We start from the raw sequence: 21,859 nt of genomic DNA, 5'->3' as shown, positions 1-21,859 counted from the left end.
AGCCATATAAACTGCTGGTTGGTTGGGTGGTTAAATAAATGAATGAATGAATGGTCAGTGGATCCATCCTTGACCTATCACTTCTTGGCCAGTGCCAGAACTGTTTCCAGCATTAGCCCATTTTATAGCAAAAGGGGAAGCAGAAGGAAGGGACTGCTGGGACTGTTCGAAGGGAGAAAGAAAATCAATAAAAATGTAAATCTAGTTGAGAAAAGCTGTCCTAGGCTGGCTGTGGGGAGAGATAAGGCTGGGCTGGCTGAGCCCTGGCTGACAGGGGAAGAGAGATTAGGCGACAGGCAGAGCAGCAGCCAGGGCTGGGCAGAGGGAACGTGTCTCCCCCCAGTGGCACCCCCTCCTTCTGTCTTCACTGTCCTCTCAAACTCCTGTGTGCTCCCTAAATTCTTTCAGGGACAGGAGAAGTGGGGGGAAACTTACAAACATTGGTCATCAGGGGTACTGTCTGTGAATGCGTATATTATCATTATTTTGTCTTCATAGTTTTTTAGGGTACAGGAAGTAGGAATAATCAACCTCACTTTACAGGTGAAGAAACTCAGAGGCAGAGAAGTTAAATCGTGCTCAGGGTCACACCATTAGTCAGTGGCAGAGTCCAGATTTGAACTGACTCTAAAATTCTGTTCTTCTTTCTCTACTCCACTGGAGGGCTACAGCCAGGCTTTAGATGATCCCCAACCTCTGAAATCAGATGCACAATTGTGTATAAGTCTGTGTGCATCTTTAATGGGGCATCTATATCTTTTATCTGATTCCCTAAGGTGGTACAGTCACCCACTCCTGTTGCTTATATGATGCTGTGTCCCTGGAGGTGGTGGCCTTTGAACTGGAAGTTTGGGCAGGACTTCATGAAGCAAGACTGAGACTAACAATGGAGTGGGATGTGAACAAGGCCAGATGGATAGAGGGAAGAGCACATGTAGAGGTTCTAGGGGGAAAGAATTCAACACATCCAAAGAATGGCAAGAGTACCGTAGGTTCTTGCTCCTTGTTTACTTGTGCTCCAATCATGGCTTCTGAGGGCGATCTGCCTGCCCTGCAGTTTCTCAGGATGGGTCTGTGGCCCAAAGGAACTCCAGGCCAGGAATCAGGATGTCCAATCTGGTTCCAGTGCTGTTCTCAGCTGGTTTTACCCCCATAGAATCTAGCAGGAGACTATATACCTTCTCCTCCAACTCCCAGGGACAGGGTGAGAAGAAAGGGAGCTAACAGGTGCAACTGCTCATGGCTTTTCATTGGCCAGAAGCCTTGTCAGGGAAGAGGGCTGCTCCCTGTATCTGGGAAGTCCGCTGGCCCTTAGCTGTTCCACCCCTGGCTCTCAGCCACACGTGTCTCTTGCGATTTACTTCTGGAGTCGCCTCATCCTGACCAGCTTGGATGATTTTAAGCACCTCAACTTCTTTGAATCTCAGCTCAACCCAGAGGTGGACTCAGCATGAAGCTAAGGCTGCTTGAGCATCAGGGCCTCTACTCAGGCCCAGGGAGAGGCTTCTGCAATATATCCCTGTTGTCAAGTTCTCGGGAAATTTGCAAAGGTTGACACTTTCACCACAATGGATCAAGATTGCCAGTTCTTTCCACTCCAACTTCCCTTGTATCCCATCTTCCCTTTATGTAAGGTCGTTGGCATGGGCATTTCTGGAATATGGCTAAGGGGGAGTGGAGTTGGAGATCAATTTAATTTGGGCTCGTTGGAATATATTTATGTGGTTATCAATCACCTCCATGAAGAGATAAATCATTGCTAGCTACCTCTGTATAGAGAATGGCTTCTAGGAATCTTCCTATCCACAGTCCAACTCATTTGGCATTGTGACATCAAAGTGTCATATTCAGAGGTCATCTGGTGACATGAGTGTGTTTTCTGCTGCCTTGCCCTGGAAGTATATGGACAATAGGGGAGAAACAGGTTTGAAATCTACAGAACCAGAAGCTAGTCTGTTGAAAATATTTCCAATCATTAGGGGGGAAATTTTGGAAAATTTGGAAGTATGCACAGCAGACAGTAAAAAATCTTAGGCTATTTTTCTGAATTGTGAGATACATTGTTTTGACTTCTTTTTAAATTCTAAGTAAATATTCACCTTCTTCCTAATTTTGTATTCTTCTGCTTAAAGAGAATTTCCCAAATTGTATAAGCTCCAGTTCTCACAAAATTGAAGTCTAATCCTGGCTCCAGCATTTACTTTGTGTAATCTTGGTCAAGTTGCTTATCCTTTGTGAACCATTTCCTCTTCTGTAAAACGTGAATGACTATTTGGGCAGGTAAGGACTTGGAAAGCCTTGTGACCTTATTCCACTTCTGAAAATGTTACTAGAGGAAGTAGCCCAGCCAAAGAAAATGAGACCAGACTATACCGGGAGGGGAAGATGTAATATACAAGAAATAATGGTAAGCAATGAATCCAGTAAAACTTAAATCTAAATAACTGGAAATAATGTGGTTGCAAGCTGTAATGCAGTTTGTGAGAAAGATTTCTGTAATAGAAGAGACACTATGCAAGAACAAATTTATTGATAAGCTATATTTATGATTCCAGATTATTTCTGCAAAACGTGGGAAACAAGAGGGAAGGAGGCGGAATATGAACATAGAAACAGCCTCATCTTGTTGGATGAGACTTTTAAATTTCTGGCATTGAAAAAATACAGGCTCAGATATTTGTTAAACATTTAAAGCTGTCAAAGGTAGAATAAAAATGGGAATTAGAAAGTTTGTATCTCCCTCTTCTTTCATATAGAATAGCCCCAAAGCCCTGCCACTGAGAGCTGCACAGAAGGCAAGAGCTTCTGGCTAAACCCCCAGCTTCTCCCTTGGCCCTCAGCACAGGGCTGCACCTGGGCTGGGGAAGTTCCTGCTGATGACTCCCTGTCTCCTGTCTCCCAAGGTTGGGTATGGGTGGTGACAGAACGGGCTGGGAGCAGGTTGGGAAATTCTCTCCCTTTCCCAGGAAGATAATCAAGCCAGATAAGACCTGGCCAGAAAACCAGACAAGGCCTGACACAGACAAGGGCGTTTGTTCAGACCCAAGCAGCCCACAGACCCACTTATTACACAGAATCAGGCATTACTGTTCCCGGATCACAGGGCTGGGCATCACAAAGAACAGGTTCTTACGCCAACCCAGGCATCACCGAGAACCAGATGTCACCCCAATATGTGGGTGTCACAGAAGGAGACATTGTCTACACAATCCCAGCTGACACACTGAATCAGGCACTGGGGAGGAAATGGTGAAATTAAGATTCTCGTCACAGAAGTCACAGTGGTGGGCCCACGTCAAACATATGAAATCTTGGCAATACATGGATACCAGAGAGTCTATGATGAGTGGGTTTGGTCTTCGAAATTAGAAAATGCCCGAGAGTGGGGCCTGGATCCCCCTCACCACCAGGCAGAGAATAGGCCTCAGCCGGACTCTGACACCTTGAGGGCAAGCGCTGGGATTTCCTGAGTCCAGAGAGGAGGCTCCATGCTCAGCCAAGGCCCCTGCGGCCTTCACCAGGTTTCTGAAGGCCCTGCATAGCCTGGATGTCCTGAGTGTCTCGCCAATGCTCATGACTCTGCCTCCAGGGGGCGCCAAATAGACACATCTCAATAGAGGCTGTACTGGCCCCACGTTCAGGCTGAGTGGGGCTGGGGAGGAGACTCCTGAGTTGGATGTCCAGGCCACATAGATGGTCCAAGCTGGAAGACGCCTGAAAGCTGACAAGTTCATTTCCATCTGACCAAGATGGAGGCTAAGGCTCAGATGGAGGCTGAGGCTCCAGGTGAGCAGCAGAGAGGGGCCAGGACCCCAGTGTGTGGGGGAGCCTGGCCTACAATTGTCCACTTCTCCATCCTAGGGCCCTGGGGGGAAGATATGCGGTCCTTCCACCCAAGAAAGTCTGTGTTCAGGTCAGCCTATGTGGCTGAGGGAGAAAGGCGGAAGACCCTCATGCTCCAGGAGGGGTCAACACAACAAACCCCCAAAGAACTCTTTGGCTCAGATGAACAAACACAGGCCCAGAGAGGGTCAATGGCTTGCTCGAAGCCACACAAGTTAGCGGAAGACTCACAATTGGAAAACAGGGTTCCCAATACCCAATTCCAGGCAAAGGGCCCTGAGGAGGTACTCGCCGTGGCTGCTGCTCTTGGCTAGGCTGGGGCCCTGGGACAGCTCACACTCTGGATTCCTCAGGCTCCTTCTTTGCCTCTGATGCTAACAGCTGCTGCTGCAGGCCAGGGTTGGGTATGGTCGCCTTGGTCCTCTCTTCTTTGTCCTGCTGCCTTAAGATGGCCAAAATCAAGGCAAAGCAGGCCAGGGAGCCTGTCTTGAAGAAGAACTGGAGGCCGATGAACCTGGGAAAGAGTGAGGAACCCTTGAACTCAGGACCTCCCCATTCAAAGCCTGGATATGCTGGGGCTGGGAGCAGAGTCGGGTCAACAATCATCACCCATTATGCAGTGGAGACATTGAGGCCTTGTCAGGGAGAGGCCTCCAGCCTCAGGGCAGTGGACCCTGTCACCATGGCTTTGGCTGGGGAGGCAGGGGAACTCCTGAAGTTGATCCTCATGGGAGTCCTTCCTTGGAAGGTGGGAAAGGATCTGGAAAGGGAGCCCTGGGTTGGGGGAGAAGCCTGGGCATCTCCTCTGTCCTGCCCTGACTGCCTCGTGGCCTAGGCTGGCCCTGCCTCGCTCTAGGTCTTTCTAAGGGCTCAAGGAGCCTGTTAGTTGCAACTCTGGATCACCTCGCCTGCCACAAGAGGATTCCTGCTTCTCTAATTCACCCCTCTTCTTTGAGTTTTCCTCCTCTAGGAAGCCCTCCTGGAACCATGCACTCCTCAGAGCTGGAAGTAAACAGCTCCCTGCTTCCAGATCTGCTAGTAAGTCCCTCTCCTTAACTGTCCATTGTACTCAGGGCCAGTAGCCTCTCTGCCTTCAGGCTCCTTTGGGCTCCCCATTATACAGATGGGAAGACTGAGTCCCAAAAAAGGTAGGTCTCACAATGAGGGAGACAGAGCTGGGCCTGGATCCTAGGCCTCCGGTGTCCTAGATAGAGCCATCTTCCTACTCCATGCCAACTTCCTGTCTTTCTCACCACTGCTTGACTTCCCTTAGTCTCCCCTCACTCAGCCCACCTTTGCTAGTTATCAGCTGTATGACTTTGGGCCACTTACTTAAATCTCATTATCTTCATCCATCCAAAGGGGAGACAATATCTAGCTGGCAGGCCTGGGGATTAGCACTGGAGAGAGCCCGTGTCACTTTGCAGGTGGGTGTCAGCAGACCTCCCCTCCCTGATGGGACCCCAAGAATATTTTTAGCAGTTTCCCTATAGCCCCCTGGCAATTGACTACCAGGTCTTACCGGTTTCGAAGGAGGTCATGGTCATAGTAGCGGCAGACGGCCTGACGCCCGCAGCTATGGGCCCAGTACACACAGGTGGTGTCGATGGCACTGCCGTGGATCACGGGGCTGGGCATCCAGGCTGAAGGAGGAGGTGCTCAGGGGACAGTGGAACCTTGGCATCCCTGTACCCCTCACCCCGCCCCGTCCCTGGCACTGAACCACTGGGGCTCTGAGCCACTGGGAGCCTCTTGGCCCATTAAGTCCTCAGCCTTCAAGCCCACCCCTCACCCTCGTATTGGATGCCATTTCCCTGATGGGCTCTTTAGCTGCTTGCGCACCCACGTCCAGGGTACCTAGGTCAGATTTGGAGCCCCGTGGACCGGTGAAGCCTAAGGTCAGGGACTGGTTCCCACTCATCCCTGTGCCCCCCAGGCCTGGCACATAGCCGGTATCTGGACCAGTGGTCCCCAGCACGTTCTTTACCCAAAACTCTCATGAGCATGAACTGGATCCCCACAGCCAGAGTCTTGTCTTCTTTCTTCACTCCCCTAACAAGCAGGGAAAGAATCACATGAGGATTGAGAGGGCTCCAGCCTTCAAGGGCTTCTCACCATCCCCCTCTCTCCCACCACCCAACATCAGCCTGCCCCCAGTCTGAGGTCCTTGGTGGGTAGGGCACAGGCTCCACACTCCCTTCAACCTACAGAGCCTGGTCCTACTATACCCACTGACCATCAGGGCCCTATGCTGACCTACCTGTGCGTCACGGCACCCCTCTCTTCCCACCCCCTGCTCCCACCAAATTCTCCCCTTCCTTCTACACTTGGCAAAACTTGGAGCTGGGCAGTCAGACACATGGTTTAACTTCCCTGATCACTAAGATACCTCAGCCTGGGTGGCCCTGGTGACCACTGGCTCCTCTTCTTAGTAATCCCAGAGTGCTCGCTATGGCTCAGTTATTCTCTAGTGTGCCCCCCTCCCCATGTCACCGCCATATTGTAGCTATAGCATTATGCCCATTTTACAGATAAAGAGACTGACAGATATTTAGACAAGTTGAATGACTTGGCCAAGATCCCACAGCTGATGGGTGTTAGGAGTCAGAATTTGTGCAGCAGACTGACTGCATTAACTCCTCTTAGGCTGCCTGCTGGGGCATCTGATTCTTCTATTTTCGCTCTTGCAGCCAGCCTGATTTATGGATCTACATGCCTTCTAATATTGTAAGGCATCCCTCTTCTAATTTTCTAGAAAAGAAATAGGGAATAACATAATCCCAGCATAATGAAAATTTGGAAATATCCTGCTCTGAGGTCCTCTTATTCCAGCCCCCACCTCAGGAGGTGCTGACTCTGGCCTCAAGCGACAATTTGTCGGTCCCAGCAGGTATCCTCAGGACAATGGCTAGGAAGATCTTGGACCAAGAGGGAATGCACAGCACAGGCTGGGTCCCCAGTGGGCACTTAATCCCCTCAACACTTGCTCCTGACTTTCTCTGAGCTTCAGTTCTCCTATCTATAAGATGGGGAGAAAACTTCATCTCAGCAGTTGCCATGAGGATGATGGTATGACAGCCTGATCTGCTGCAGGGGCCCAGGACACCGGCTTCCTCAAACCCCTCCCTCCGGATTCTCTGTCCCGCCTGTGGTTAAGGACCTCTTGGTGTCCCCCAGTTCAGGCACTCCCCTGCTTTCACCTTAGGATGAGCATGAAGGAGGGTGTGTGGGTGACACTCGCCAGCGCAGCACCCAGGCTGACCAGGATCATGAAGGGAAGCACCAGGTGGCCGCAGGCCGAGTCGCAGGAGCCGGCTGGCACGGGGCCGCCCCCCGCCACGCAGCTGCAGTTGGTGTAGAAGACCTAGGGTGGGGAGGAGGGGAGAAGAGCCTTCAGGAACCTCTAAGGACAAGCAGCTGGCCAAGGGCACGAGGCTCCGGGAGGCGTGTGAGAGAGCCACGGACACCAACGACAGCAAACTGGGGCAGAGCTGGCTGGATGCTGGGACTTCTGACCCACTGGCTGAGTCAGGATTGCTTGAGCGCCAGACAGTATCTGGACACAGGCTGTCTGCACACAGGTGGGCTGAGGCTATGGGGAGAGGGCGGCATGGAGAAGAGAAAAGGGAGAAAGAACCAGAAGAGAGTCACCCCCAACACAGCACACAGACACACACATGCACGTGTATGTGCTCACACTCTCACACACATACATTTAATCACACACTCACTACCTGTACACACACATACCTTCACACATACTGACACTCACACCCCACACACATGCTCATGCACTTATACACACTCACACACCACATACGCTCACTCATTTTTTTCACCTGGCAATGTCAGAATGTTTGAAATTCCTGATGGTCTGTACAAACACTAAAGCAGCAAAGAGTATTTGGGGGAAAGGAACTGAGATTTTCCAGTTTATGTCCCCCTTTCTGCCTTCCTGAGGTCTTCCCGGGCACTGGATGCTAGAGTGGATTCTCAAGGAGAGATTCAAGTCCAGGATGGAGAGAGAGGCAGACATCACAGGGGGAGTCTTGGATCAGCAGGTAAGGGAGGACCAAGGAAGGCTTCACCAAAGAGAGGTGTTGGGTTTGGGTCTTGAGGAATGAATAGGAGTTCGCCAAGAGGAAAACTTGAGTAGAAGGAGTGCCAAATGTAAAATTACAGTAGCATGAAAGAAGCCAGAACATCTTTCCTTGCATGTATGTGAGGGCAGAGGGGAGGCCCCCGGGGTGCGGGGACGCTGTGTGCTGGGGCCACACTGTGAAGAGCCTTGGACACAAAAGGGAACCGACTGCTGTCTCCAGAAGAGGGTGGGCCAGGTGCCCTGTCAGCCATCCTGCTGAGTGATTTAAAACACTTGATAAAACATTGAAAGCAATGTTCTGAAAGTATCCATAGGCTGGAAAAAAGGAAAAACTCCTCAGGTTCAGAACTAAGTGAGGCGAACCCAGGGAGGCGAGCAGAGTCCTGACACAGGTTTTGGTTGGCAGGGTGTTTGCAGAACCCTGTGCGATGGAACACAGCTTTCCGGGGTTTGGGGGCTGCAGGGCCAGAGGACGAGCCCTGGCCCTCCCTCCAGCCAGGTGAAAAGCCAAATAGGAGACTCCTGGAAAACTGGGACCCCACCAAAGGCTGAAGAATGAGGAAAAGCATACCGCTTTCTAAAGTGCAAGGAAGTGTCCTCAGGCTGGTGTGGGGAGCATTTGATTCCATCCTTCATTCCCACCCCCAGGTGGCCTGGAAAAGCCCCAGGTCTTTCAGAATTGGTCTATACCACCTCAGGCGCCTGAAGGGGGCAAAGCTGAGCCAAGAAGACCTGGCATTGCTCCTCTGCCCTGTAGATCAGTTTCCCAACCAGTGTGTCCCAGAGGCCCTTGGGCTCGGCCAAGAGACAGGTGAGCAGGGATGCCAGCGGCCCTCGGGATGACCTGGTGAGCTCCGGTCAGAGAGAACCCTCTGGGCCTTTCACCTCCAGCTGTGGCAGCTGTAGACTCTTCCTAGTGTGGAAAGGGCTGGGAAGCCGTGACGTGGATGCCCAGAGCCACAGGGAGACTTTAAGCATGGGAGAGACAAGGCCTGATAGCACACAAGCTGCTCTGCTGATTCGAGGGTGGACCTGACCCAGGAGGCAGGTGAAGAGGCAGGAGGGAGGGAGAGTGGGATAGAGAAACGGGTTCTGATTCGAGAGATACTGCTTTGGCCAGAATGTTCATTCGGGTGTTTTCCAAACATACATCATATGGGAAAACCTGAACGAAACTTTTGGCCAACCCTGTATTTAGGAGGTGGAATTAGGGCAAGGTGAGACACACACACACACACAGAAACAGAGAGAGGAGAGATTGGAGACCTAGGATTCCAGCTTGGGTGACTGGGTGTTCCATCCATTGCACGACAAGGCTATGCTGGCCATATATGGGCCCCCCTGAGCACACACCATTTGGACCTTCACTACACTGAGCAACTCACTGGGTTGGAGATACAATAGAGGGACAGGTAAGTGGAGAAATATACCAAGGCCAGGTTACCGGACGTGAACAATCCTGTTCTGAGAGGCAGAACGCTGCTGGGAGGGATGAAAAAGCTACAATCCTTTCTCTTGGGGTTTTCCCAGCCCTTTATTCATAATCATCTAGCTCCACGGCAGGAAGTTCTTCTTATGAATGGCTTCAGTCTCTCCAGCTGCTTCTGAGTCTCATCCCCTAGGGCCCCAGCCCCTGAGCCCGATGCTGCCAGCCATCCACATCTCCGTTTTTCCTCTGGTCCTTTACTCATTCATAAATGGTTACTGAATGCAGCTGTGATGGACACTGACTGACTCATCCCTGGGCCGAGGAGCTCAAGTCGGCCTGAGGAGGCAGGCTCATCAAGGGACAATTCCAGGACTGCCCTGGCAGTCCAGAGTGACCCCTGGTCCAGGAGGATTCCACATGCCACGGTGTGTCTGGTGCCACAGCTACAGAAGCCCACGCACTCTAGAGCCTGTGCTCTGCAACAAGAGAGGCCACTGTAATGAGAAAGCTGCACGCTGCGACTAGAGAAAGCCCGTGTGCAGCACCAAAGACCCAGCACAACCAAAAATCAATCAATCAATCAATTTTAAAAAGAGAAACAATTCCAGGCCCATGTGACAGTTTCTGAGTGTCAACCAGGACTCAGCTGCACCCTCCCCCAAATGCCATGCCTAACACCACCTCTGAGGGCGCTCTGGAGAGGGAGCTGGGCTCGGAGGCCACAGCCCTTGGTTCTAGTACTAGCTCTGGCATTAAAACTTTGGGCAATGCCTTGTCCTTTCCTGGGCCTCCATTTCCCATCTGTATAATGGGCATGACAGAAATGTGTATCACCGCATCCGTAAAATTTCTCAGGCTGAGTGCTTCTCATGGATCATGTCATATGGCTCTTCACTTAATAAATATATCTAGATGAAGAATTCTGTACAGTGCCTGGTGTATAGCAGGCACTCAATACTCTCACCCCCACTTCGCAGAGCAGGAAACTGAGGCACAGATTAAACCATTTGCTGAAGGTAACAGAGCCAGCTGGAAGCAGAGCAGGGGTCTGAACCAGATAGCCTGGCCTCAGTGCTCACAGCCCCATATCTGCAGGAGTTCACAGTCACCTCCAGGATCCTGCCCCAGCCGCCAGGGCCTGGGGACCTCTAGAAAGGGTCTCAGGGAGATCAAACAAGGTCAGGACAGTGAGTGCTAGGACTCTTGAAAAGGCTTTGATTGTGACTATTCCAAATGCAAACTATACATAGCTCGGGAGGCGCCCGGCTGGCTTCTGAAGTACCATCAACCAGGTGCTTCCCTCCATGCCAGCCTGTGAGGCCCAGGTCCCTCTCCACTGGGGTCTTGGGCTTAGAGGCTGCTGCCCAGCAGGGTTTCTGCATGATGTGGGTGGGACTCTGGAGAGAGGGAGGTATTGTCATAACAACCAGCCTGACACTACCCGTCCCACCACGCACACACACTATATTCCAGCCTGGGGACCCGAGGAAGGTGAGTATTGTCCCCATTTGTCCTTCGGGCGCAATGAGGAGAGAGCAGGGGAGGAGCCACTGGTCCTGGTGATCTTTCTCAGGTTCCCATAGAATGCACTGCCGTTGGTTATGCTGCCCACTCCTCCCCCCTCTCCCCAACACCCCACCCCTGGGAGCTCCTTGAGAGCAGGGCCCCTTGGCTCTGGGTCTGTCCTTAGCCCCCAGCACAGGACCTGGCGCAAAGGTGGGGCTCCACAAAGGTTTGTTGACTGAGTGATTGACTAATGGAATGGGCTCATTGCTCCAGCCTCCCCCTCACCTCCCTGCCTCCTGGTCTGCATTCTACTCACCTTCCTCCACACTATGGCCTCAAATGTGATCAAACACAGGTCTGACCTCCCCTGCTCAAAACCCATCCAAGTCTCCCCACTGCTCTCCAGATAAAGTCTCTACTCATGGCCCTTCCCTATTCGAGGCTCTTCCTTGTCTGAGCCTTGCTTTCCCTCCATGAAATCCTAGGCTTCTGCTCTAACTGTATGTGCATATGTGTGTATGCGTGCCTACATGCCGTGTGCTGGGCCCTCCCTGCCGGGAAAGCCTTCCCTAGTTTGCCTGCTCACCCTTGAAGATCCAGCACAAATGCCACATCCCATGAAGCCTTCTGGGACCCTCCCAGGTGGGCTACATCTCCTTCCATCATTGATTGTCCTTGTGGGGACCGCTTCTGTCTGTCACGACCCCTGGAATTCCTGAGTTACTTCCTTCACACCTCCCCTGCCTGGACAGCTGGGACCAGATCTGATTCACCTCTGCACTCGGGGCCCTGGCACAAGACTGGCAATGAAGACTTATTGAAAGAATAATATTCTGTATCTGCCAACAGAAGGAGAAGACAGCTGATAAACAGAAGAGCCAGAGAATGAGGATATTCAGAGGTGGAGGGTGTGACAGGCACACAGAGACAGAGAGAGCAGAACCTATGAGAGGCGGGGGGCAGCCGGAGGCCTGACCCACCTGGCTTTTGTCTGGAGCCTCCTGGACTACCCGGCTTCTGCAGCCTGCATGGCAGGGCGTGATGTATTCCACACGGGAGCTGGAGTCACAGACAGGGTTAAAGTCGTCTGAGGGACAGGAACAGGACTCCATGCAGCCTGGAAATAGCTCCAGGCCAGGCTGGGCGCTGGTGGGAGAGAAGGCCGGCATGGTTGGTCTGGTTCTCCCTCCCTCAGGCCAGGCTACTTCGCTCCTGCAACCTCCCCTGAGAGCCACGGTCAGATTTCAGCTCTGCACAGAGGTTTCTACCGTCAGAGTTGTTCTGTGACATGCAGTGGTGAGCCCCTCACCAAGGAAGCTGCAAGAGGCCTCCAACAGGAGAAATGGGAAGCATGGTGTGGGCCAGAGGCTCCGAGACCCCTTTCAGCCCCAAGATCATACAAGTCATTGAGCTGCTTCTGTGACCATCTCTGTTCCTCAGTGACCCTCTTTTTAGGGGACATAAGATAAATTCTTCCCAGAATTTAGTCTCAGATGAAAAGTACCTTTATCTCGATGAGCTGGATTGCTTCCTTTTCTGATAAAATTAGAACTATAGGCGTGGGGTCCGGTCAGGGTACCTGAGTAGCCGTGAGGTCTCCCACCTGTTCCTGCCTCTCTCTGGCCTCAGTGTCTCTGCCACCTCTGCGGATTCCCTCTCCCTATTGCCATCCTGCAGTCTCACGACCTCCCTCTCACTCTCACTCCCCTGTTCACTGCCCAGGGCATGTCTTGGTTCCATCTGACTCCCTTTGAGGGTCTGTTCCCAAGTCTCAGGAGATCCCCTGCTCTACTCTGGCCAGGGCCAGGCACACGGGGACAGGAGATCAGAAGGGAGGGGATTCCTTGCTATCATCATCTGTGAAATGGGGATAATGGTAGGACTTCTCCCGGAGATCCCACAAGGGTTCAGTGAGATGGAATATGGGAGCGTCTGAGCGCATGGAAGATCCTCAGTTCTTGGCAGCTGCGGATACCATTAGTTATGATGGAATATGAGAGTGAAAGTGAAAGTCGCTCAGTCGTGTCCAACTCCTCGCGATCCCATGGACTATACAATCCATGGAATTCTCCAGGCCAGAATACTGGAGTGGATAGACTTTCCCTTCTCCAGGGGATGTTCCTAACCCGGGGCTCCCACAATGCAGGCTGATTCTTTACCAGCTGAGCCACAAGGGAAGCCCATGATGGAGTATGAGAAATTCTCAATTTGTTCAGTTGGTCCCTAAAGGCTTCTTCAATGAATTAGAACCCAAAGCTCAGTGAGTAAATTGCAAGAATATAGAGGAGAATCTGGGTCAGATGAAATGTCGGGTCAAGGTGAGAGACTTCAGAAGAAGAGACAAATGGGGCCTGTGAGGTAGGCTGACTTTTCCCCATTTGCTTTAAAAATAAAAACTGTGGTAAAATATTCATTTACTTTTTAATCTAAAAATGATTAAAAGGGCCTGGCTCCCTCCTCTGACCAGAGGCTTCATGAGGGCCTGGTTGAAGCCCCTCTTCCATGCCCGGAAGGAGGCTCTTCAGACCTTGGAGAAGAGAAGGGATGAGGAAAGAGGGGAGAGGTCGACGAGCTGGGACCTGGGACAGGGTGGGCAAGAGCTGAGCATATCTGCACTGAGCCTCGCCCACAGCCACACAGAAGGAGCCCCAGGTGTGGAGAGTTGGCACGGGGATGGAGGGAGGAGACGCCAAGGGGAGGAGTGAACAGAGCACGTTGGGGGATGTTAGCTGGGTGTTGTGCCAGCCTGAGCCTGTTGTGGCTTCCCAGGAAAAATGCAATCATTCTGGAGAAGAGGCATCAATGGAACTTCCAACATCCTCTCCAAGATGGTTCCCAAGGGGAGAGAGTCTGTGTCCACGGAGTTTAGGGGGCAGAAGGGGAAGGGAGAGGTATCAGAGGCTTTCCTCCTGGAGGGTAGAGGTGCTGCCCCTCACATCTGGGGAAAAAGACTGGTACTTTAGGGTCACAGGACAACAGAATTTTAGCTCCCAGTCTCTAAGGACCAAGAATCTCCAAGGTCTCCAGTCCAACTCCCTCCCAGGGCATATGTCCCCTGGGCAGCGTTCCTGAGAAGGGCCTTCTTACATGTGCCATGCCCTGCCTCAGCCTCCAGCCCTTCCCAGACCTGAGCTGTCCTGCCCACAAGTTCCACCCCTACCTGGTGGTGACTGACACCTTCACTGAGCCTTCGAGGGAGAAGTCCCACTGCTCACAGCGAGCCAAGCAGGGAGAGGTGGGGAGATGTGAGGTGGGGGCTACTCCACTGATTTGGCCTTTTCTGGGCCACCCCCCTCCTATGCCCCTGGCACCCTCCTCCAGCTTATGCTCACCGGCTCTCAAACATACTCACCCAGGCTGGTGGCTGATGCCTGCAATCTGATGGGAAGAGCAGCCCATGAAGAAGAGGGGGGTGCTGAGGACCAGGCAGCACAGTGCACTCAGCAGGCAGAGGGTGCCACAGTGCACAGGGCCCAGGCGGAGGCGCTTGACCAGGATGCCCCCGACCACGATGCCCACGATGGCCAGCGGGATGGTGAGGCAGCCTATGAGCAGGTTGGCGTAGGACGCTGTGACGGAGAACTGGCGCTCCAGGAACTTGGGCAGGAAGGTGGCCATGCCCGCCGCCATGGATGACATGCACACCTGGGACAGGACCACCAGCAGAAAGATGGGGTGGCGCAGCGTCCTCAGCAGCACCCTGGGGAAGACTGTCGGGGTGAGCGGGGGGACGGTCAGGGTGGGCTGGCCATGCCACACGTTTCCATCCCATCCTGCCCTGTTCAGCTTGTTCCGTGTCTTCCATCCTGTCTCGTCCCATTTAATTCTATTGCATTGAGTTTCATCCCATGACATTCCATTTACTTCTGTTTCATCTTTGAAGTTTGGTTGCATTTCATTCCATTGAGTTAGACTGCATTTTAATCAACTACATTTCTTTCCAATTCATTTCCACTCAAGATGCAATTCCATGTAGTCTGCTTCTAAATTATCCTGTTTGATTCTCATTCAGCTAGTCCCATCTCATTTCTTCTCTTCTATTATCCATCTCATTTCCTCTGTTCCACTGTCCATCTCATTCCCCCCACTCAGTCCTTTCTAGCCTGTCCTGCAATAGCTCTTTCCAAGGTAACCCAGGCCTCTGTCTTCCCTTCTGTGTCTCCAACATGGGACAGCACCCACTGCCTTGATTTCCCCATTCCTAGTTTATGTTTCTCCACAGCACTTTACCTTACATAGTAAACACTTCACTCATTTAACCATTTTATTGTCACCCAGTCAGAATGTAAGCATCATCAGAGCAGGGATTTTTATCTATTATGTCAATTGCTGAATCTCCAGAGCCCAGGCTATAGTAGGCACTCAATAAATATTTATAGAATGAATGAGAAAGTGAGTGCACATACAGACTCAAGGTGATCAAACAGCAAAATGTTAGGGTGGAAACTAAAATCTTCAGAGAAGGTGAAAACTGAGCAGGCCTGGTGCTTGGCAGCTTACTGGAGGCAGAGGCAGGGCCTGAAGAAGGGGAGGATTTGGAGTGGGGGAGTCCTCCAGGGGAGAAGTCAGGGCAAAAGCCCAGAGCCAAGAACAGAAGGGATGGCTCTCCCCTCTCCTGTCACCTCCTAAACCAATGCCTATGTACAGATATCCTCACTGCAAGTCGACACATTGAGTCAGTCCCAAGGTCTGGGCTTCAGGGCCTTCATCAGCTGGGCCACCCAAGGTGATGCCCAAGAAGGCTTTGTGTGACCTCTCTCCACTGACAACAGAAGAGAAAGACATGTTTCTGCCCTCAGAAGGCAAGATGAAGTTAGAGACACAAGGCGTGAAGGAGACAGGAGAAAAGGCCTTTCTAAGAAGAGGCATCAGGGTATCAGGGACTTCCCTGGAGGTTCAGTGGTTAAGACACCACATTTCCATTGCAGGGGGCATGTATTCGATCCCTGGTCAGGGAACTAAGATCCTGCATGCAGCATAGTGGCCAAAAAAAAAAAAAAAAGGAAAAAAAATCCTGATTCATACCAATAGGTCATTCTACAGGATTATATCTAAAATAATAAACACTATTTATTGAAAAAGAAAAAAGAAAAGAGGCATCAGAGACGCAAACTACTTGCCAGGCTGGGCTGAGGGGAGAGATGGACATGGGCTCCTCTGGGCTGAATCTGGGGTGGGGGGTCCCTTCTGTTCCTGCAGCAGCAGGGCCAGTGTCCCTGTCATGGGAAGTTTCTGTTTGTCTTCAGAGCATGGGGAGAGCCAAGCCAGCTGATTCCCTAGCACCCTGGCCTGGCCAAGAACACTTCTCCTTGGGCGCCAGAGAATAAAAACAAAGAGTCTAGGCAGGGTGTAGCTGGGAGAGCTGGGGCTGTGGAATTCCCCCTCCTTCATGTCCCAGGCCTCCTCCTGTCCGAGTCCCTGGCCACACACGCAGCACATCCAGCCGGCACTTGGAGTGGGGAAGATGTGACACCGGGCGTTCACCCCAGCCAGCTGCTCCATTTCCTCCCTCCTTGAACTGCCCTGGCCAGGAGTAGCCTGGGCTTGGTCCAAGACATACATGTAACCTCATGGTACAGGTAGGGCCAGGAGTGGGGCAGGGACTGGCCCAAGTTCATCTAGGAAGGTCTGAATCAGGCCAGGAGTTGCTGGGGGTTTCCTGACTCCTGGTGTCAGGGTCATTTCCCCTCTGTGCCCCAACTCCCACCCCAGCCTACATTCCTAGGCCTCTGGATGCCTGACTTCAGAGGGAGGGCTCCATCTCATGGATTGCTTCCATCCCATTCTCCTGGGCTGATCAATGCAGTGCAGTTCCTTTCTATTCTCTATCTCCCTTCATCATCTTCAATTGTCCCTAGGACAGATGGAAAATTTCTGGAGGGCAGGGTTATGCCTATAGCTTAGATAAGGGATACCTGAAGGGGAATTCCAGGGCTGTCTCTAGCTCAGAGACTTTAGCTAGACAGGTGCTTCCCTTGGCTCATCACAATGTCTCCTCCCCTTGGACAAGCCAGGGCTTCTCACCACTTAGAGACTGTGTCTCCCTTATCAGACAGGAGAACCTCCTCCAGCACAGAAGCAGGTCTCCTCCATTAGCCAAGGCAAGTTCTCCCCTGAAGTCCCATTCAGGGACTAGGTATCCTCTATCAGACAGGGACTTAGTCTCCCCACCAAACAGCGCCTCTCCCAGCTCAGGGACTATGTCTCCCCCATCAGATGGCCTTTCCTTAGCTCAGAGGCTGTCTTCTTCTAAGAATTTAGGATTCCAGCAGCTGAAAGACTATGTTGATTCTTCTCTCTGCCTCTCCCTCTCCCAGTCCCAGGTTGTCAAGGCCAAACCTTAGGATCAGACTGGCCTCCCTGGAGCTCAGCAGGAAGCCGAGAAGCCAGCCTGTGCCAACCCTGTCTTGGTCTCTCCTAGGATCATGTAGGAGCTTGAAACCATCAGAGATAATCTGGCCCAGGACACCCACTCTAGGATCCAATTTCTGCGACTGGCCTCAGCTTTCTTCAGGGCTGACGCCAAAGCAATGATTAATAGGCTCTTCCATGGAGCAGGGCACTGGGGCCTTCCAGCAGCTGAGGGTGACCTCAGGTTAGGCAGTCTAAGCCCCTGCTTCTAGGTCCAGCCTCACAGGTTCCAGGCATTTCTTTCCCTAGGAATAGAGGACAACCAGGCTACTGGTACCCTAACATCAAATCCTAGGGCACCAGGGGATAGGTGGCTGATATCCTAATATCAAATCTGAGGACACCAGGGGCTAGATTACTAGTACCCCAACATCAAATCCTAGGAAACGTTCCCCAAGAAACTCTCCCCTAATTAACTTCTTAATGCAAAAGTCCTTGGGGATGGGGGGTGGTTTAAGCAAACCCTGTGGTTATCACCCTCCTAAACCACAGGCCACTCAATTTACTGTCCTGAGATATGGTCAGAATAATAACAGCAGGGCAGAAATGATAATTGAAAAAATAATTGTACCTTATATAAGCATAGTTTTTTAATAGTATGTAAAGGACCTTCCATTTATCATCCCATTTGAGTCTCCTAACAGTCCTTGAGAGAGGCAGAGCAAGGATTACTGACCCAGTCTTTTAGATGAGGAAACTCTGGTTAGGGGATGAAAGTAACTTCTAAAAGATCGTACACTGGGCAGTGCCAGGGGTGGGCCTCTAAACCACCCCTTCTTCTGAGTTGCCATCCTGTGCCCTACAAGATCCTGATGCACAGCAGGCTCTGGGTTTGCAGGATCAGACTCTTTAGATAGGATGACGTGGCCACAGCATGGACCCTGGTTACTGATCAATTTAGCTCAAAGTCTCAGGGTCAGAGTGACATGGATTTCACTCCTCACTGTACAGATGGAGAAACTGAGGCCCAGAGAGGAGGAGCAAGGACCCAAGATGAAAGTCTAGATTTCTGGACTTCAGCCCAGAGTTCCTTTCACCCATACTACAGCCAAAGACTTTAATAAAAAAAAAAAAAATTACTGAGAGCCTCCTGTTTGCAGGCTCTGTAGTGGGAGGAGAAAAAGGGTCACAGATGAGCCATCACAAGCCAGACCCTCAGGAGCTCACTGTTTGGTAGAAGGGTTGGACAGCACAGATCTGAGCTGATACAGGAGCCCTGAGAGTTCAGAGAGCTGACAGCAGGGAGAGCCAGGCTGAGGGATGGAGAGAATGGCTTGACTTAGAGGTACAAGGAAGCTTTTAATAGATAGTGATAAAAAATGATGTTCTAGGCAAAAGGGATCCTATGAGCAAAGTCTTACAAGAAATGTATGGTGCTTATGAGGGGCCTGTAGATATGGAAGATGAATCAAGAAAGGCAGACAGGGGGCTGGGTTCTGTACAGTCTCACCTGCCCCTCTGGCCCCACCTCTGGCCTCAGCTCACTTACCTTTGATAAACTGGATCACAGTCAGGTCTGGGGCAATCTGAGCTAGGTTGTCTTTCTTCTCTGGGGAGTCTGCAGGGCTCTGCTCAGAAGAGGAATCCTCACCCTGGGAAGACACACGGCCGTGGGCAGTCAATTAGATGCCCAACATTCTGCTCAGAAGTGCTGTGGGCGAGGGAAGGGAGCTCTGGGGGAGGAGAGGACGAGGGGTCTGTCACTGCCAGCAGCGTCCCATTTGTTCTTGGCCCCGTAGATACTTAGCAAGTGGTTTTTGAAAAGTGGATGAAATTCCAACGGCTGAACTTTGTCATCACCATTATTAACATCATAATACCCAAAGTTCCTGCAACCACCACCGTCATTATTTTCATCATCTTAAATATCACCCCTGTTCATATCACCAATTTCACCACCAATGAACAACCAAGATTGGCCTTACTATTGTTGTTGTCTCTGGGAAGGTCACCAAGCACCTGCACAATCTCACAATCACTGCCATCATCCTGTCACTTGACCCTTCACATCACCAGCAACAACGTCATTATCAGAACCACTAATGTCGTTATCACTGTCTCTCCCGTCATTGTTATCCCCACCACTGTCTTCACCACAACCAGCAGCATCACCAGCTTCTATAAAAGGTTATCACCGCACTATCTTGAGTTTTATATCACTCATGGCTGCCATCACTCAGAGAGTCACCACGAGCAGGTGCCTCCAGGGCTTGTCCTGTTCCATCCTGTCTGCAGCAACAGGAAGGGATCTGGGTTGGGGGAGGCAAGAGGCAACAGCCCCCTTATCCTCTTGGAGGAGTCAGACCACAGCCAGAGGGGATTGCTCAGCCCCTGGACCACACTGCGAGGAAGCTCACAGCTACCCTGGGGTGTGCTCTGCCATGTGGGAAAGGATGGCTTCTGTGCAACTCCTGAGAAAAAGGTCTTCAATCCCAGAAAAGAGATTGGGGTGATACAACTGCAGTCTTCTGACTGCACCAAGGAGGGAAGGATAAAATGTTAAATAACGGTTAATGGTTATTAAGCACTTACTATCACCCCAGTGCTGTTTCAATGACAAGACTGTTAACTCATTGAAACCCCACAGCAACTTTCTTAAGAACAGTATAATCCCTGTTTTTCAGGGGAATAAAACTGGGACACAGAGAGATGAAGTAATTTGCCCGGTCACACAGCTAGTAAGTGGTCTGGCTAGGACCTGAATCCAGATGGCTTGACTCCAGGGCCTGTGTGCATTTGGTCAGTTCACCCTAAAGGCAGGAGGGAACCAATGCTCTGAGCGACCCAGCACTGAGTGCTGCGTTGTCTACCCGCCCTGCTCTAATACAACAATGCTTTCATACAGGTACTATTACTGTGCACATCTTTATATGAGTAACTAAGTCTTAGAGAAGTTGCTACTGGCACAGGGTCATTCAAATATAAGTGATCTAGTGAAGTCTGATTTTACTGCATTAAAAAAAATTTTTTTTTTTAATTTATTTTTTTGGTTGCACTGAGTCTTCGTTGTTGTGCCCTGGCTTTCTTGAGTTGTGGAGAACAGGGGCCACTCTTCATTGTAGCGCTTGGGTTTTTCGTTGCAGTGGTTTCTCTTGTTGTAGAGCACAGGCTCTAGGAGCATGAACTTCAGCAGTTGCAGCTCATGGGCTGAGTAGTTGTGGCACACAGGCTTAGTTGCTCCGTGGCATGTGGAATCTTCCGGACCTTGCATCGAACCCGTGTCCCTTCATTGGAGGGTGGATTCTTATCCACTGTACCACCAGGGAAGTCCTGATTTTACTACGTTTTTATGTGCAGTCTGAGACGAGGATTAGAAGCAACAAGTTCCATGGAAGAAGACTGAAGCCCAGTGTGACAAGCAGTTTGGACAAGGCTGTCTTGGGAGGAAGTGAGCTCCCCATAACTAGGACCATGCTAGCACAAGCTGGCTTCCCCTGGTCTGGAGTGCTGTCCACCCTGGGGAAGGGTGGGTTGGGCTGGAGAGTCCATCTGGGGTCTCAGTTCTGCCTCTTTTCTCCCCATAAAGCCTCTGTGAGCCCCCTGTAAGCTTCATCCTCTGGCTGGTATATAACACCTTCTCTTTTGTTGCCCATCCTTTTTGCTAAGGAGCAAATGTGGGATTTCCCCACATTTTAGAACCTCCATGAGGGCTCCCACGCCAGGAGTGCCCTGTTCCAAGCCTCCTCCACCTTGCTTCCAGGTGTTGACTGGCTTAAGCCTAGACTCGCCCGGGTAAGGAAATTTATTCCAAAATCAGTTCAAGTGTGTTTGTTCCCCTGTGGGCTTCTCCCTTCCTCCTCTCTACTTCTATCCCAGCAGGTACTGGGCTCTGGATTCTCTGACCTCAGGGGAGGTTTGTGGCAGGGCAAAAAGTCATGGCTGCAAGATTCTCTCCCTTCTGGCTTTTGTTTCCAAAGCCTGACTCCATTGAGATTACACTGAGAGTTGTGGAGAGTGAGGTGAGAGGGAGGCCCCTGAGCAGTCTGTGGGTTCCCTAAGCAGCAGAAAGCCACATAGCCTCTGTGACAGTGCCCAAAGAAGCAGTTCACTTCAAAGGGGCAGGCTGCAGACTGACTGAAAGAGGCTGAGTTCCCATGTTCCCACCCACATGGAGCTCCTCAGCCCCAAACAGGTTAAGGGGGACCACATGGGCCATGGGGAATTGAGGCTGATGCCTGCTGGGGGTGCAGTGGTGGTGAGGATGGGACCTCCCTGGTGCCTGGATATCCTGTAAGACCTTAGGACATTTGCTTTACCTTGGTGGGAGAGCCCTGAGAAAGGCTGAGGTTGACTTTCCTGCTGAGCCAGCAGGATGGGCCTTCAGAGTAGAAGTTAAGTTGATTTTCAGAGGAAACCAGGAATAATCTACCTTATAGACACTTAGAGTCTGAGTCAAACCTTGTTCGGTGTCTCTCCTCTGAGCTCTGCAAGAGCAGGGACCACGTTTACCTCCTTCCCTGTTGAAACCCTGGTGCCTAGCACGAGGCCTGGAGCCAAATGGTGGCATCTGAGGAACATCTATGGAAAGAAGGAGTGCAAGAGATGGCTCCAACGGGCAGTGGGTACAG

General features: G+C 51.4%; 1 protein-coding gene across 7 annotated transcripts in view; it reads right to left on the bottom strand.

Annotated features, from left to right (window-relative positions):
• Positions 1-2,508: 2,508 nt before the first annotated feature.
• Positions 2,509-21,859, bottom strand: part of SLCO2B1 (solute carrier organic anion transporter family member 2B1) — a 156,020-nt gene continuing 136,669 nt past the window's right edge. For all 7 annotated transcript variants that reach the window (XM_061380856.1, XM_061380859.1, XM_061380861.1 and 4 more), the window contains exons 8-14: positions 18,781-18,883; positions 14,233-14,590; positions 11,861-12,026; positions 7,044-7,207; positions 5,831-5,895; positions 5,366-5,486; positions 2,509-4,357 (exon numbers count right to left, since the gene is read on the bottom strand). In XM_061380856.1, coding sequence (XP_061236840.1) covers positions 4,177-4,357; positions 5,366-5,486; positions 5,831-5,895; positions 7,044-7,207; positions 11,861-12,026; positions 14,233-14,590; positions 18,781-18,883 — 1,158 coding nt within the window. In that variant the 3' untranslated portion in view covers positions 2,509-4,176. The remainder of the gene's footprint in view (positions 4,358-5,365; positions 5,487-5,830; positions 5,896-7,043; positions 7,208-11,860; positions 12,027-14,232; positions 14,591-18,780; positions 18,884-21,859) is intronic.

Source organism: Bos javanicus, chromosome 15, assembly GCF_032452875.1.
Source record: "Bos javanicus breed banteng chromosome 15, ARS-OSU_banteng_1.0, whole genome shotgun sequence".
NCBI lineage: Eukaryota > Metazoa > Chordata > Mammalia > Artiodactyla > Bovidae > Bos > Bos javanicus.
Note: the sequence above shows the minus strand (reverse complement) of the source record. Positions and strands in the feature narration are given on the sequence as shown.